Genomic DNA, 16,485 nt, shown 5'->3' on the forward strand with positions numbered 1-16,485 from the left:
AATGTCTTCCTTATTCACCCTTTCAGGTGCTGTGACTCTTTGGTTAAGTTTAGGGAACATCTCTGTAGGCTCTGGGTACTGACCACTTCTCTTGCTTGGTTCCTTGTCTTCATCCAGAGAAAAAGGCGAAGAAGTCTGACTGTGGGGAATGGCAGTGGAGTGTCTGTGTCCCCACCAATGGTGACTGTGGTCTGGGGACACGTGAGGGCACTCGCACTGGAGCTGAGTGCAAACAAACCACCAAGACTCAGAAGTGTAAGATTCCCTGCAACTGGAAGAAGCAATTTGGAGGTAAGCATCAGTTTCTTAAGGGATTTGCTTCATTTTTTATTTTAAGAATGGAGCAGGAAGCCTGTATTTTCTGCTTAGTTCTGCAAATGTCTTGGTGAAGAGGTTAGTCCCGTATTTGAAGTTCATCAGAGCTAGAACATGTAGGGCATCAGAAGGCAGCCTCTTCAGAGATCCTCTGCATAGAGTCCATATAACCTACTAATTATCAACTCAGTCTTCCAGCATGCTGAAATCTGCTCTCCTGTGGTGTCCAACCCTATTTAAGGCAGTAGTGTAAGTTCACAACTGTGAATCTCTGCGATGGTTATCACAGGCTTTATGTGACCTTATGACGTGTGATCCGAGCCTTGCTGCCGGTGTGGGCAGTGGAGGGAGCGAATTAAGATCAGTGTATATCATCTTTATGGTTCAGTTCAGAAGGTTCATGTGCAACAGTTTAGAAACACATGTCAGATCTGTTGTGGATAAGATATCTGTCCAAGACTCAAATTTGATGATGCTTGCAATCTTGGCTTTTTTTCTAGTAAGCAGCTTGCATGGTTTTGACATTATTGTGACCTTACCATCACAATCAGTGCTGCAGTTTCAGACCTGAGAAGTTTGTAGTTGCATATACATTTCTGAAGCCTTATTTGGTAATCTTTGGCATCATACAAATATTGGAATATAGAATGTAGATGATATTCCCATTGCTGTTTTTGTTGTTTATTGTTCATATTCACAGCTGAATGTATTTTCTTTTATATGAAAAAAATGCAACATCCATGCAAAAGCCAGAGGATTAAACTTTAGAACATCGGGGAGAGGGAAAACTGCAATTACTACCGCAAATAATCTTCAAATTTTTCTCTGGATTCTTTTCCTCAACTGCACATCCTTTTGTCTATATGTACTGACTGTCTGTGATATCCTATTCGACTCATAATATTTTTGTTTTCCCACTCAGTCACCGAGTTTTAAAACTTGCCCTTTATTTACTCGTTGCAGCGGAGTGCAAATACCAGTTCCAGGCCTGGGGAGAATGTGACTTGAATACCGCCCTGAAGACTCGAACTGGAAACCTAAAGAGAGCCCTTCACAATGCTGACTGCCAGAAGACTGTCACAATCTCAAAGCCCTGTGGGAAGCTTACCAAACCCAAACCTCAAGGTAAATTCCATTTTCTGAAAGCTGCACGCTCGTTCATTTAAATCACTGGATTTGTGATGTCCCCCATGCTTCAGTGGGAACTCAGTTGTACAGGAGATTACGCTTTCATGGTCCTTCCTCAGTTTTGCACTGCTCCTATCTCTCAGTGGTCAGGCAGACAATATTCCTGAGCTGTATAGTCAAGGCTGTCTGACACACACGAGGTAAGTTGAAGATTAGAGCTCCAATTTTAACTTTAGACCACCTGTACCACTACCAGTTTGCTTATGTGACAAGACTGCCAGACTGCAGATTCTTTTCATAACTCACCTGTTGATGGGAACAGACCAATAATAGCATGATAAAATATCCCTTGATAAAGACGTCTTTTATATAGGTTTTGTTTGGTATCAATTAATGACTAGTTGAAAAAAGAACCACTTTCCTTCTGGACAGGACTCATTGAAAGGATATTCTGCTCCCTGCACACTGAAATATGTAAATGTTGTGCACCCTTGGGCTTGTTTATTCTTTATTCAAATATAGCAGGAAGGGGAGTACAGAAAGTATATTTCTTATTTAAATGTGACTGACAGTGTAATTCCTAGTACACATAAAAACATATGCCCTGCATTTGTGTTTCCAGGTGTCCCTTAGAAAAACTTATATTCTTTCTAATCATTAAAGCCTTTTAATGTATTCTTTTGTTGGAGTAACAGGTGTTACATGTGTGGGATGATTTACAGTGGGAGCTAAAATTGTGAGATCTTGTTTGAGATGCAGAAGTAATGTGTTTTAAGTGGATTATACAAGCTATGCTACCCTGACATTTGTTTGCTTAAAACCGGCAAGGTTTAACACACTCCAGGCTCTGAATACTTGGATAATAACACAAATAAATGTGATTAGGTGTGACAGGTGCACCTGGGACAAGCAACTTTCAAATTGTGGATGGTGGTGCACCATTGATCTCAGGAGCACCTGCAGGTGGCCTGCTCTGCTTGTGCAACCAGGGAGATGCTTGACAAGGTTGCAGGTGCTTTCTGCGTGTGTTTTTCCATCTGCTTCGCAGTCAGTGCAGCTATAACTGCTTTTTCTTGCACACCATCCATGGAGTTATCAGATGAGTCTGAAGCTTGCCTAGATAGTGACAGGCTGTGAAGCAGAAGGGATAAAACCAGCTTTTTAGAGACCAGCTGACTTGGTTGAGATGGCAGCAATAAACATCATTTGGGGGTAGAAATGATTGGGTGGGGATGCAGGGAGGGCTTTGAGATGTGTGATTTTTATTGTGTAACAGTTTGGGGGGCAAGGACTTTTTTCCTATGTTTTTGTGGTTTGGATTGGATTTTTGTTTGTTTGTTTGTTTATTTTTGGGTTTTTTTGTCTCCTTTTTTGTTGTTGTTGTTGTTGTTTGTTTGTTTTTTTTTTGTTGGTTGTTTGTGGTTTTTTGTTTCGTTGGTTTTTTTTGTTTGGTTTTGGCTTGTTTGGTTTTTTCATTTTGTTGAGGTTTTTTTTTTTTTTAGTAAGTTTGTATGCCTGTGTAGCATTTGGGAGTTTATTGAATGAAGCTTCCCATTGTGCTGCCAGAAGGCCTCTGCCACTCGAGCCACCAGTAGCTCTCTGCCTTGTCTTGCTCCCACTGAGTCAGTATATTTTATGAATGTCTGCCAGAAGAGGGGAGAGGGAGACGAAGCAGAGCATTGATGCAGCACTGTTTTATGAAAACAGGGCTGTTGGGCAGTACAGACTTGTTTTCAAGTTATAGTTTTTAAGGCAGAGCTTGAGAAAGTGCTGAGTTGGAGTTAACCTTAACTGATCCTAGGTATCACTGAGCTATAGCTGAGACTGAAGCTCAGGTTGGGACAGCTGCAGCAAACAGGTATGGGGTTTTACTTAATTAGGAAACCTGACTTCATTTGATTTGAAGGAATGCAAAAGGAGAAATAGGTACAAATGTGGGGGTTTGGTCATGATAACTGTGAGCAGCAGTTCTGCTCTCTTGATTTGCTTTAGAAATCTTCCTGCATGCCACCTACTTGTTCATCTGCTGTTGGCATTAGTAGGAGTGGAAGGCATGGAAGTCACAAACACAGCCTGCCTGGGCTCTGGGCTAAGTCCATATTGCAGATATGTGGGTATAACTACATAGGAGCTACAATGGACAGTGTGTTGGCACCAGTAGGAGGAACTAGAATAAGAAATTGGGTCAAGCATATTAGTACCGTGTGAAATGTTTTGCCCTACTAGACTTTATTTCTGAGTTAAAAGTCAGAGTGCTGACATGTTGGCTGGAATGAGAGGATTTGTTTTCTTCCTGAGGTGAAGGAAATTACGAGTTGGAGGTAAGTCCTTACCCGCAACTAGATAAAGGAAAAAAAATCAAACTGCATTCAATCTATAGCTAGAATTTTAATGAATTTCCTTATTTGGACATGAGAAATAAGAACTGGATTATTGCCTGAGAGCTTAGAATGGACTGCAGGTATATATTAGGCTCCCTTTTCACACATAGCTTTGCATCAGTGTCTCAAGACTACAAGAGAAAAAGCCCGTGATATATTATTTGGAAGCAGCAGCGTTTTTTTCCGAGGCACAATGTTCCAAAAGATCTGTGTTGATATGGAACTACATCTGGAAATGCTGGTCAAGGGCCACCAGTTCCTACTGTGATTGCCTTGGGTAGCAGGACAGTGGCTTCCTGGCATTTGAGAGCTCTGGCAACAGAGCACTCAGTTGGGTTTATCAGTTCCAGGAATCTGTTTTACACCTTTCTGTCTGATGTATGTTTCAAGAGGTACACCAATGAATACATCTCTGACAGCAATTTGGGAGTACCAAAAGCAGATGTGAACTGACTGAGACTATTGCACTGAAAAATACTGACATATTCAGAAAAAGTGTTTTTTTTCATGATTTTCCTGACTAGCCTCCTTTCCTGTCCATTGAAATTTTTCTTTTATTAGCTTGTGTTTGTAACCTCTTCAATATATCACTTTTCCTTTTGATTTCATACTGAAAATGAGTTGAGTAAAAGCCCACATTTAGCTTCTCCAATCAATGGTAATTATATGTATCTTCTGTTACTTTTTGTCACTTGCCATCTTTTAAAGCTGAAACCTCTGACTTAGATATTTCTTTGTATAACAATTTATCCACAATAAGAATACTCACTACTGGACTTACCTAAATTCCTTCTATTATTGCAAAATAATTTTTGTGATGAAGAGACTGGACCATATACAGTATTTCAAGCACATCCTCTACAGATCTGTGTTGAAAAAGAAAATATCGTTGCAATACTACCTTTATTGTTCATTATACCCATTAAATATTTTAACTATGATTTAAATTTTGATCACTGCTTGCATGTGAAGTAAACATCTTTATCTAAGACCTTCACAATTCTCCCTAACTCTTACATTTTTAAAAATTAATGAATGTGATTAGTTAAGAACCCCAGAAGGTGTGTGGATAAGACAGCTTATTTTGTTTAGGCCCCACCAATGAAGTGTTGCGCATCAAATTTCACCTGACACACTTCCTTGATGTGACTTGGTGCCTGAAGCTCCTCCTCACATTTTCTGCTCTTTGAGAAAACTGCAAATAAATTGATCTTAACTGTAGATGCTGCCCTACTGTTGGTTATCCATCTTTCCAGCTCATGAACATATGGCAACTTTGCTGGTAGCACAAATTGTATGTCTCTCTCCTCTCACTTAACGATTTCAAAAATGACTGCTATTCATAGGATTTTGTTCTATTCTTAACAGAAAGGAAAATTATACATGCAGAAAAATCTCGAGGGTTATAATTTTGCAGATTTGTTGATAAAAGTATAGTTTGTGCTAAATTATACTAGGAGATACTCATGAACTTTGGGTATCAATGCCTTCTTCATAAACTGGTGACCTAAGTGTTCTTATGGATTTATTTTATTGTTAGTCGGCTTCCATTGAAAAGCATTAAAGTTTTTTTGAAGCACTCCTCATTATTTTGGAAAATAAATAGAAAAATATATATATTTTTTCTTCTTACTTACAATTGTTCCGTGACAGTGCTTTTTTCTTCTGAGCATCTGACTTCTATAGATTACTGTCTATGACACTTGGACATTTTGGAGTCCGGTGCTGTATATTGAATTTCAGGGTGAGAGCAGATGATGAACCAAGAATTTGAATTTTATCTGGCTTTCTGATGAGCTCTTTTCTCCCTAGCTATGCTCCGGCTGGAAGTCAGTAAATTGGTCCTGGGCTGCTGTGCTAAAGTGTAGCTAACACGGAATGAAAAACATCTTTTGCTCTTGAATATTGTGCCTTTGGACAGAGAGATTGTCAGCAAAGAGACAGTGATATCCCAGACACCATGGTTTGTGTATTTAGTATACAAATGAGGTCATGAGGAAGCCTGTCACAAAGTCTGGACTGGCTGAAAGGATAATTTTTATCACAAAATCCCAGTGGAGGTAACCACCTCTCCTCTAGCACATACAATTGCATATTCTAATCAGCATCTGCAAGGCCAGCGATGTTCAAGGTCTCCCTAAACTATCTTGACAGATGCGAAAGTCTCAGGCACTTCTATCAAGTGGCTGCTCTAATGGCCAACTTGCACTGAAGAGCACAAAGCACTTCCGACATACTCCATCTGTCCTACTTCACAGCCACCCAAACTTGATTGATGGTTGTTCGGGTTCCAACCATCTAGAAAGCAGAAGAATGGAGTATTGTCAGGATTCAGGAAACATCTTGCTTTAGCTGCTAAGAGAGGAGGAATTTATTTTCATTGGGCTGTGTTGCTTGATAGGCTTTATTTCTTTTTACGCTCATTCTGTGTCTCTTGTTCTTTCTCTCTCTCTCCCCATAAGTCTTGTAATTTCAGGTATTTATTCTTCAGATTAAGATAAAATTAAAAGAATAAACAGTCTGTCTGCCCTTTCTGCAATGTACCCTTCATTTTTTGAATTACGCTCCTTTCTGGTAAATTTTTCACCTTCCTGTATTTAGTTCTTTTTAATAAATCTCCCTTTACAACTTTTTACCAATTCACAGTATATCTGATCTATGAGTTACTTTATCCTGGCTCAGCTCAGTCCTTGCCACATAGTAGAACAATTCCAGCTAAGGCTGGTAAACATTAACACTGCTTAGAGCACTGTTGTCTTTTAGTAATCGAGGTTCCGACCAAACATCACATCCTCCAATGTGCAGTGTTTGGAAAGATTTCCCACACGAAGGCAAGACTTAACTGAGTTGTTAGTGGCTGTAATCTCTTTTGTGTAATTCAGATCAGGTATAGCATTTTAGAGCCTAAAGGTGTCAATACAGTTCCCTGTGCGCGTATGCGTGCTACTACAGTGCAGGAAAGACCGAACTCTGTGTGTTTTTAATAATTTCACATAATTTGAAAAGTTTTACTTAAGAGTTTAGTGGAATATAAATAATATGCCCTGCCTTGTTTCTTTTATCTATCTATCTTTACAGGCAGCAATTAGCTCATCCTGCTATCACTTCTTGGAGCTCAGGAAGTTCAATTTAAAGAACAGTAGTAATTGAAAGTTAGAAAGGCTAAATGGTTTTCCAAATTGACGCAAGTATCAGTGGCAGGTCCAGGCACACATCTAGTAGCTGCTGCTCCCTTTTATCCTGGTCTGCAATTAAAATTATCAGAATGTGACAATTGACTTCAAGGTAAGTGTCTGAACTGCAGTCTTTAATTAGGGTCTTAGGTTTTGATGGTGGTAACATCAGACGACTCAGTGTCAAACACTGTCTTACCTTGGGTCTTAGAGAGCTTGGTGCCACATTTAGAGATGTACTTGTAATGACCAGGTATATCTCTGTCTTTACTTACTGGTGACAGAAGCAGAAAAATGTGTATTTTGAGAGCTCCAGTGGCAGATTTCAACCTGCAGAGAGAACATCTTACTTGCAGTGCTCTGCCAGGACAACTGACCATGCTTTGGCAGGATGACTTGGCCGCTGGTTGTTACAAGGAGCTGAAAGTGGTGCTGTATGAGTGAATTGCTCTCCTGAGCTGTTTGTTGCTCAGACTAACTGGGTGTTGCTCTGACAAAATTGAACCATTCCATTTTGCATGCTGGACAAGCTGGTTTTTCTGGAGTGCCCTCCCTCAACCTTACCTTTGTGCAGTAACAAAATGTCTGCTACTAAAGAGCAGCTGGAGGGGACACAGAGTGAGAAGCAATGACTTGTTAGGACTGCAATTTCCTTTTGTTTGGTGCTGGTGTCTCCTGTTTTGGCTTCACAGTCATGCTGTATCTCCCTCTGTAGGTTTTAGAATTCCCCATCTTTAATGTAACTCATTAGTTGTGCAGGCATGCAGTTAGTGTAACAATTAGTATTAGAGGAGGCAGAATAATAGGATCTGCTCAAACTAATTAGTTATAAAAATGAGGGATTTTCTCATATTAGGAAACAGCTGTGATAGCTAAAGAAAAATCCGAAAGGCAAAATTGGGAGGCTTTTCTCCTGTTTTGAGGGGTGAGACAGGTTAATCGAAGAATGGCCTCTGGCACTGACCACTAGCCTGTAGTGAAATACAGTGATCTGAGCTCTGTGGGGCAGGACACTGGCAGTGGATGCCCAGTGGGAACAGCATAGCTGACTGTTATTATTGTTGCTATCACCATGATTATTTGTATTGCATGAGTGCCCAGAGGCCCCAGCTGAAAAAGGGTGCCATTGTACTAAGCACTGCATAAACATTGTGAGAAGCAGTTTTGCCATGAATAATTTATGCCCTATGGCGCTGGGAAATGTGAAAACCAAGGGAAGGAACAGTGGTCCAGAGCGGTGAGACTGGGTACTAAATGCTTGGTTGTGTTTCCCTGTGCCCCTTGCTAGCCTGAGGACAAGGCTTGTATTTCAAGATGAAGTAAAACTCATTGGAAACTTTTAGTCTCTGAGACATATCTCTGTGTTTTGGCTCCTTGCTACCATAACATATGGAAATATGATTTTTCTCAATTTAAGTGGGAATGAGAGCAACCCATATAAGAAAAATAAAACACAATGGTGCTTACAGTGTGGACCTGCCTCAAGCTGCTTGTAAGCTGCCAGTGCAACCCATAACTAATAAAGTTTGGATGCCTTTTAATGGTGTTTTTTCTGCTTCCATTTCCTTATGTTTCTTGGAGGCTTTGCACTGTAGTCTCCCTTGAGACTGCTTTTGTACCTTTGAAAAATTACACTGTTTGGATAAATAATTTGAATGCCTTGCCAGATCACAGCATAATATCAATCTGATTGACACAACACTAATTCCAGGGAACAGGAAATGCATGTAGGAGAGGGAGAAAATGAATATTTTTTTTTAACTAAGTATTTTTTAATTTTTAGTTGGTCTGCAGCTTTTACGAGCATTTTTGAAAAGAAAAACATTGTGATATTTCATGGGAAACCTAAACTCCCATGTTTTCTGACCCCCTGCTTTGTTTTTCAGATTATTTTTTTCTACACTGTCCCAAAAGACGAAAAACTGGGTTTGACAAATTCTCATTTAACTGTCTGGTACCTGCAGGAGTTTCTTTCAGGGTTCAATGCAGACCTTTGTGGGTGAAAGTTTAAATACCCTTGTGTGTGCCAATTCTGTTACATGCTCATTGTCTCACTTTCCTGGCTTGCAAGAGCAGCTCAGCCTCCTTGGCATTAGTTAGTGCCCTTGAGCCATGAAAATGCCTTAAGCTGTGGGATTTGCTGTGATAAAAGATATGCCATCAGCAAATGTTTACACTCATTACTGTTCCCAGCAGTGAAACAGAGAGAAAGCCCTGTCCCTTCCTTTCTATCTTTTCTTTTCCTTTTCTACTTCTTCACTTCCTTTCCTTTCAAGCTTTCTTTCTTTTCCCCCTTCTTTATCCCTCCATCTCATTTTCCACATTGCCATCTCTCTATCTTTTCTTCTATTTCTGCTTAATGAGAAAGTTTTGCTGGCAACTCTTCAGAGTGTGCAGTGATCAAAGCCAAACCTGTGTCCTGTGCCCCAAGGGTAGAGCTCATCTGGGGCAGATGCAGAAAGCACAACTGAGAAATGCACGTGCCTGGTTCTCAGGAACTAACAGACTAAAATAGGTTCTCTATTCACAGTATACCACAAATAACTTTCTGCTAAATAACAATCTATATATACTATATATATTTATATATGTACATATTATACAGATCTCAGGTTTACATATAGACTGCCTCAATATGTGATCTTTTTGATGTATAGGTCTATATTAAAGTCCCAAGGTTTTATTAATGCTTTCTGTTTTCAGCAGTCTCCTGCAGACATGTGAATGCAGAGAGTAAACCCTGAATATCAGTCTGTGCCTGCACCTGTCTTGCTGGCATTAAGAGGGATCTTGTGTACAGCAGAGACACAGAGAGGGCTGAAGAGCCAGCTGGGACTGTGTCCCTCTTGTGCTGAACACAGAACATGACTAAGAACAGTAAGAAGTCCATATCCTACAGAAGCAGCAGTATAAATACACCCGAGGCAGATGAGAAGAAGACAACAACAGAAAAGCAAAGTGAGCTGCTTCTGGTAATAATTTTTCAGTTAGCCAGACCCCTTCAGCAGTCTCCAGTTGCAGAACAGACTTGGTTTGAAAACTTTATCCATTGCAATCTTCTGCATACTTACTCTTAAGATTCTTAGATACCTGTGACCTAGATGTAAAGAAAATTAGATTAAATTGTCATGTTCTTTGCCTTTGGGCAATTAGGCCACCCAGCAAAATCAGAGAATGTGTGTGTCTTTGTGGTCTTTTGTATCCCTAGGCTATTTTGAAACTTTTTCTCCCAAATACGTGAATGAAGAAAATCACCAAAATTAAACCTTTCTTTTGAAATCCTTGTTTCAGCAAATTATCTCTTAAATAAAAGCTCCCTGTAATTCCTGACTAGTTTAAGTAAGGATGATAATGGGAAGGTTTTAAACATCTTACATCTGTATGTCAGGTTCAAGAAAAGGTTTCTGACTGTCTAAGATTGTTTCAGAATTTTGTGGCTCATTTTAGAATAAATTGGATTAATTTTTCCCCAGAGTTATTCCAACGAGAAAGAAAATGATTGAAACATTTTCCATGAGTGGTTCCTTGGTTCCATTTCTTTGTCAGATGTGTAACTGTTTGTTACAAGCATAAATGTAGCTGTTCCCCATCCATAACATGCATTGCAGCATGAATTCCTGGCTTATATGGTGCAGCAGCACTCTTTAGGTTTGAATCGAGTCCATCTTGTGTTCAACAGGGAACAAGTCAAAGTCTATCCAAAAGGGAACTTCAGCAAAGTGAGAAGCAGAACAAAACCTTATGGAGAAGAGTGAAGAAATTGAAGAACAGAGATATCTACAGAAAATCATTAAACAAAACAGAGCTCAAATATAGGAGATATAATAAATTGTAATATATTGATGAAGTATAAGTCACATTAAGGTCATTGAATCATTGCTTGCTTTCTACTGCTGTTTAGCTATTTAGCTAGTGGAGTATTGCTTTTTTTCCCATCCAGTAGAACTGAGTTGCTCCAAGAGGCTTTTCAGAAGAATTCATTATGGAACAAAGTTGCTATCATAATATAGTTTTTCCTTCTCAAACCATTTGGAATACATAAATGCTGTGTATAGAACAGGAAAATGGGAAGAACAGGAATTAAATGGCCATGAAATGTTCTCTTTCTCTACAAGAAAAAGAAATACCATATTTAAAGGGTATTTCATAAACCCAAGGATTTGTTACCACAGTCATAGAAATCACAAGAATGTACCATTTCTGTTCCTAGAGAGCTGAATGAACTTCTTTAAAATGAGATTTTCTTCACCAAAGGATAAAATCCTTGATTTCACCAAAGTCCATGCCATGTGCATTGACCTTTCATCCCCAAAATTCAGAAGCTCTCTGCACCAGCACAGCAACTTGGTGCTTTGGAAAATTTGCTCCAATGAGAGGTAGAGAGGCCTTTCAAAAACATGCCTTGCTCTGTGTTTAGTAGGATTGAATGCTAGTTTCTGGTAAAACTGAGTCCTGAACATCTGATGTGGAATTTTTTTACTCTAACCTTTCCTCAGCACAACTTTTGCTATTTTGAATGATTTATATTGCCTTAGGGACACTGCTTGACTTTTACATACAGGAGTTCAGCAGTGCCATGAGTGAATTGTTACCTTCTTTTCAACAAATGAAAATAAATGCCTGCAGATCTTGGCTTACAAAGCTTGACTTCCATTAAAATGTAATTACCTCTCTTTTGTGCCTTATACATTAAGACTGGCTTCAAATGGTGTGTGGCTCCTGTTCAACTAAATTACTTTCATTTGCTGCTTGCATAGCAAGAATGAGGCTCTGGAATAAAGATGACTATTTAAAGAGGACTGCTGCCATTCCAAACTGCATAGAGAAAGTTCTGCTTATAGAATTAATTTGCTTACTCGGTAAGATCCTGACTGGAATATTTGTTACTGGTCATCACGGGCCCACAGAAATGGGTCCAGTGCTAATCCACGACTACAAAATTTTTAATCCTGGGACTAATTCTAAGGCATAAAACAATTATTAGGGTTATTCAGGTGATGAATGATTAGATAATCCAGTGTCTGTGCATTGACAGTTTTTTCCTGCAGAGCTGTTTGTTTTTTATCTTGCAGGAAGTGTGTTGGTTTCAGAAGGGAGCAGAATGGCTGTGCAGTGCTTAGTTGTTGCACTCTGCAAGGACTGCCAGGCCTTTGGAATTTGCTCTTTGCATGTGCCCTGGTCCAGGATCCCGGCCTTCATATGAGCAAGAGCATGGCTAGGCAGCCCCTCACTGTGGGATAAGAGGGAAGAAGGAAAGTGTATGCAGTAAAACACACACAAAAACTGAGGACTGTTTTGTCATCCTTGTTAATATTCAGAAACATATGTAGCTCACTCTTCCAGTACACGTTTTGCTGCAAGGAGGCACAAGGAGGGGAAACATAAGTATTTCCTTGATGTGAAGGAAGCCAGCGAGAAGACATAACTTCTACTTTTCTCAGTGTGGCTTTGTGCTGAGCCATGCCAGAGGTGGGAAGACGATTTGTCTGTGGCTCTTGGTGCTCTTGGAACAGCAGGCAAACAGCTACCCTTGTCTATTCCCTCCTCTGCAAAGCCTGCTCACCTCAAGTGTTGAGAGACACATAAGTGCTGGCCCTGGTATTGGTATCTGTAGGTATCTTAAGGTTTTATACTGAGATGTTCCAGTTTGTGGAAATGGCTTGTAGGATACTTCTTTCACAGGTACTTAGGCTGGCTGAGCAGGTCCCTGAACTGACCAAAGTCTGCTCTTCTGAAATACAGGATTATCATCCTGATTTTAACTTTGCTCCTTCCTCTCTGGATCCTGAACTCTACTACAGATAGCTCATAAAGGCACCTCCAACTGCTGTCTGACTCAACTGGGCCACCTAACTTAAAAACAAATAGGGCAGTGAGCAGGTTCAGATTAAAATTCTGTGTGAGCTGGCGTGAACCTGAATTTCATCTGGTCATGTGGTTCTGCCACAGTAGCTCTCAATATAATTGGTAGCACTTGTCTGCAGCAAACACATTCCCTGTAGGCAACGGACAGCTGGTGCACAGATCCATGGTCTGTCTTTGGAAATATAACACTTAATGGGGCAGGTGAGGTGAAAAAGGCTGCTGTTGGCCCAAAGTGCCTCCAAATGACAGTGTTCTGCTCAAGGTAGTCCCTGTCACTGGGCAGCTTTTTCTACTTCCTTCTGGCTCAGTGGTGAGTGTTGCTGTGGTCAAGCTGCTTTGCAAGGCCAGTGAGATGTGGAGATCAGCTTAGTGGCTTCCCCATCATAAAAGCTGGCTCAATGGGCACTGCTTGATGGGTTACTACATTTTCTGATGGCAGGCTGGGACCCCATTAAGATGCCAGGTAGGAAATGGCTGAACTGCAGGTATTACCTCTGATCTGTGCGAACCTGAATTGAATTTCTGTAATTTTCATGTATGGAATATGAAACTGTATATGTTGGACACAGTGTATCAAGGGGATCTTCCCCTCACTTAACTGGCAGATGGCTACAGCTGTTGCTGGACAATGGGACTGTTGAGCTTTCACATAACTGGCATTGTACTCTCAGCTGGTCAGCCTTTGGAGCACAGTGTCAGAGCTAGTACATGGTGACCCCTCCAGTCATGCCTGCTTACTCCAGGAAGGATAACACTGGCAAGTTGGTCAGGGTGACATGGTTCCCAGTGTGACTGTGTGAGCTGACCTGATAGTATGTCATAAAAGTTGAAATAGTAGCATGTGGTAAAGAGAGATGAGGACAATAAAAGCCTGAATGACCCAAATGCAAAGAGTAGGCCTAAGCAATGAAGAAACATGAGCAAAGTGCATCTTAATGCAACTTTAATCTTTGTTTGCTGTGGACTGTTGTCTGTAGCGTGATCATAATCAAAACAGGTAGTGTAGCTGTGAGCAGACTTGTGCGTAAGCATATGAACATCATGGGTCAGTACATGGATATTGGTGTCTGTGTTATGATTTTTAAAAGAGCCTAAGGACTGGGAATTATTTGAGCAGATTTCTTTCTTTCTTTTTTTTTTTTTAATGTTGTTGCAACTCTGTGTGTGCATGTCATTTCATATAGCAAATATGCTTTTCATCAATCCAGTTTACCTGCCTGAAAGACAACTCTGTGGTGGTGTCAGTACCTTTAATGATGGAGGAATTAGGTCTGGTACATGGCAGTTTTACCCTGCTGAGGCACAAAGCACAGTCACTTGTCTTTGTAGGTAGATGAGTTTGGCAGTTCGGATGATGTGCAAATTATCACAAGGTAGACAACAGGAAGGAATTGAGCTTTTGCTATCAAGAGCAGACAAAGATCCACAGGCGCTGGATTGTCTGGTCAAGTGAGTATGGGGACCTGATGTGATCACATGACTCCAGATCAAAGCCTTCTCCTAGTGGTCTCTTCATCCCTACCATGAACTCCACATACTCTTCAGTAGGGTCCTGTCTGCATTGACACGTCTCATTTTAGTAAATTTGGTTGAAGTCTGCATAGTACCCTTATACTTGTACTGGGTCTAAATAGATTTTGCGGATTTGAGTGCTGAGAAAGTGGTGGTGTGGGGGGGTACAGAGCATGAAAGAGAGCACAATCATTACAGAATACAGGAGGGTCAGTGATACAGAGGCAAAATTAGAGGAAGTGGAGGATGTAGGTAAAAGAGGCTCAGGGGGATACAGGAAATTTGCAGGGGAAAAAAAGCTTTAGCTGAAAGTAAATTAGATATTAACTTAATGAAAAATGGCTTTTTTGAGTGACAGGTTGTAAAATAGCATCAGATTCTGTTAATGACTCCAGACTGACGACGTTCATACACACATGCAAGCACACACACAGACACATACAAAGGCAGGAGGGGAAAAATTGTTCATTTTCAAATGAAAAGAAATTACTTTTAAATTATTATCCCTTTAAATGTTAAGCAAAGTTTTTAAGGGAAAGAGAGTTTAGGGCAGATTATACAACTCATCACTAAAAAAGTGTTTTATATTGCTTTGACTAAAGGATTACTGGAAACAATTTTTGTCTTGTTAGAAAAGGTGAAGAAAAATTGTTGGTTTGAAACACTGGCAAACAGGAAAAATAACCATCAGAGAAATGTGACAACCTAAATTTGCCTTCTGTTGAAGGTACCTGGCCCTATCTGTAGCTGAAAGATGTTGGTGTAGTTCCCTTGGCTTTAATAAAAATAAGTTGGTTTTACCAGAACTGATGTTTACTAGACTACCTGTGTTATGCAAATGGTTCAGAGTGAAAAGAATCACATTCACAAAGAACAATACCACCTTAAGGGTCAAATGCTTGTTTTCTCCTTCAAAGTGATATCTATTTAACCTGAGATAACCTGATATTTGTTATTTAACCTGAGATAGTGTTCACGGCAGCAAGATTTCAAGAAACTCTCAGGCACATGGTGTGATTTTTGGGGTGGTCCTCTGCCAGGCGTTGTGACTCAATGATCCTTGTGGGTCCCTTCCAACTCAGGATATTTTATGATTCTATGATAGTGAAATCTGGATTAAGGCAAACTGGATTTGCTTGCTTGCTGTTTTGGTGCCAGGAAAGATGCTTCACAGAAGCTCACTTGCTGTCTCTCCGTGGTACCTGCTATGCTGCTTTTTGTGCTGGAATCCACAAGGTTTATTCATGCTCCCAGTGAGAGCTGTTATTTTCCCCATTACAAGGTGATGTGTGATACAAGGGCACCCAATCCTCTTAATTCATATCAATTTTTTAGGTGCCTTTGTGAATTTGCTTTACCTGTAGAATGCCACACTACCCTAGAGTGCAGTGAATGTTGTTGCAGATGGTAATACAATATATAAATTTTCACTAGTACATTCATATTGTTCCCTTATTGCTCCCAAATTAATCAGAGAGGCAGGTGATCCTTAGTCCCTTCCTCATCCTACCAGTACCAGCTGTGTGGACAGACCATGCTCTAATGACTCCAGGCCAAGCTTTGTTTGCCTCTTGAGAGTACGTAGATGTTTGTCCCAGACAAAGGGAAAAGGGTTGGCAATGGAGGAGCTGAAGAAACAAGTGAGCTTTCTCACCATGCTCTGGAGTTGCTCTCATATTCAGAGACAGCCAAAGACTAACAATGAGACAGAGAGGAAGCAAGGGAAGGGTTTGTGTGTGGGTAGTGTGTGCAAAGCTTTCTTCCAGCTCTCCACTGAGCCATGACCTGGTTTCTCCAGGAGATGCCTGCTGTTTTCTTATTTTCGAAGCAAGTTTCTGAGACAATGCTTTGCATGCCAAGCAGGGTCAGCCACTCAGATAGGAAGGGTTCTGAACGGGACACAGAATCCCCTTTCCACCTTGTCTAGTGCCTTCTCTAGTGCTTTCCTCTTTTTTTCTTCTTTTCCTTCTCTTTTCCCTTTCTTTGTTCAAAACGAGGAAACAATTTTTATATGCATGAAGAAAAAAATGGGAACTCTCAGAAGTATTAAATAAAACTTATTGCTGTGCCTGCTAGACACTAATTTTTGTATTGCTATTGTTATCTTGACA

General features: G+C 40.3%; 1 protein-coding gene across 2 annotated transcripts in view; it reads left to right on the forward strand.

Annotated features, from left to right (window-relative positions):
- The window catches only part of PTN (pleiotrophin), an 80,969-nt gene that overhangs the window by 57,512 nt on the left and 6,972 nt on the right, over positions 1 to 16,485 (forward strand). For both annotated transcript variants that reach the window (XM_027680577.1, XM_027680578.1), the window contains exons 3-4: positions 118 to 291; positions 1,279 to 1,440. In XM_027680577.1, the coding sequence (XP_027536378.1) occupies positions 118 to 291; positions 1,279 to 1,440 (336 nt within the window). The remainder of the gene's footprint in view (positions 1 to 117; positions 292 to 1,278; positions 1,441 to 16,485) is intronic.

This window comes from Neopelma chrysocephalum, unplaced genomic scaffold (assembly GCF_003984885.1).
Source record: "Neopelma chrysocephalum unplaced genomic scaffold, ASM398488v2 Primary Assembly neopelma1_59, whole genome shotgun sequence".
Classification (NCBI taxonomy): domain Eukaryota; kingdom Metazoa; phylum Chordata; class Aves; order Passeriformes; family Pipridae; genus Neopelma; species Neopelma chrysocephalum.